General features: G+C 38.5%; 1 protein-coding gene across 1 annotated transcript in view; it reads right to left on the bottom strand.

The window, feature by feature from the left end:
- The window catches only part of CEP112 (centrosomal protein 112kDa), a gene marked incomplete at its 5' end in the record, with an annotated part of 119,840 nt that overhangs the window by 117,563 nt on the left and 2,015 nt on the right, over positions 1 to 262 (bottom strand). Inside the window, one exon of the mRNA XM_010141867.1 lies at positions 233 to 262. This exon is cut by the window's right edge and continues 1 nt beyond it. Coding sequence (XP_010140169.1) covers positions 233 to 262 — 30 coding nt within the window. The remainder of the gene's footprint in view (positions 1 to 232) is intronic.

Genomic DNA, 262 nt, shown 5'->3' with positions numbered 1-262 from the left:
CAGTCTCCACCATCTGGCTACAGTTTCCTAGAATCAAGGGTGATATGTCTGTACTAAAAGAGCTGAACTTAAAATCTTCCTTGAATTTGACCAATTATTTTTTCCAACCCATGTGAAATACTTGGCTTCCAAAATTTATTTCTTTGGGGGTCTCAGAATTTAAATCTTTAGCTTCTGCATACAACAACACTGGAAACGTGCACAAGATGGTACACTGTCCTGAAAACTTTACCTGTTTTTCATACCCACGTTTGTCCTGCTG

Source organism: Buceros rhinoceros, unplaced genomic scaffold, assembly GCF_000710305.1.
Source record: "Buceros rhinoceros silvestris isolate BGI_N320 unplaced genomic scaffold, ASM71030v1 scaffold8768, whole genome shotgun sequence".
Classification (NCBI taxonomy): domain Eukaryota; kingdom Metazoa; phylum Chordata; class Aves; order Bucerotiformes; family Bucerotidae; genus Buceros; species Buceros rhinoceros.
This window is presented reverse-complemented; position numbering and strand designations above follow the sequence as displayed.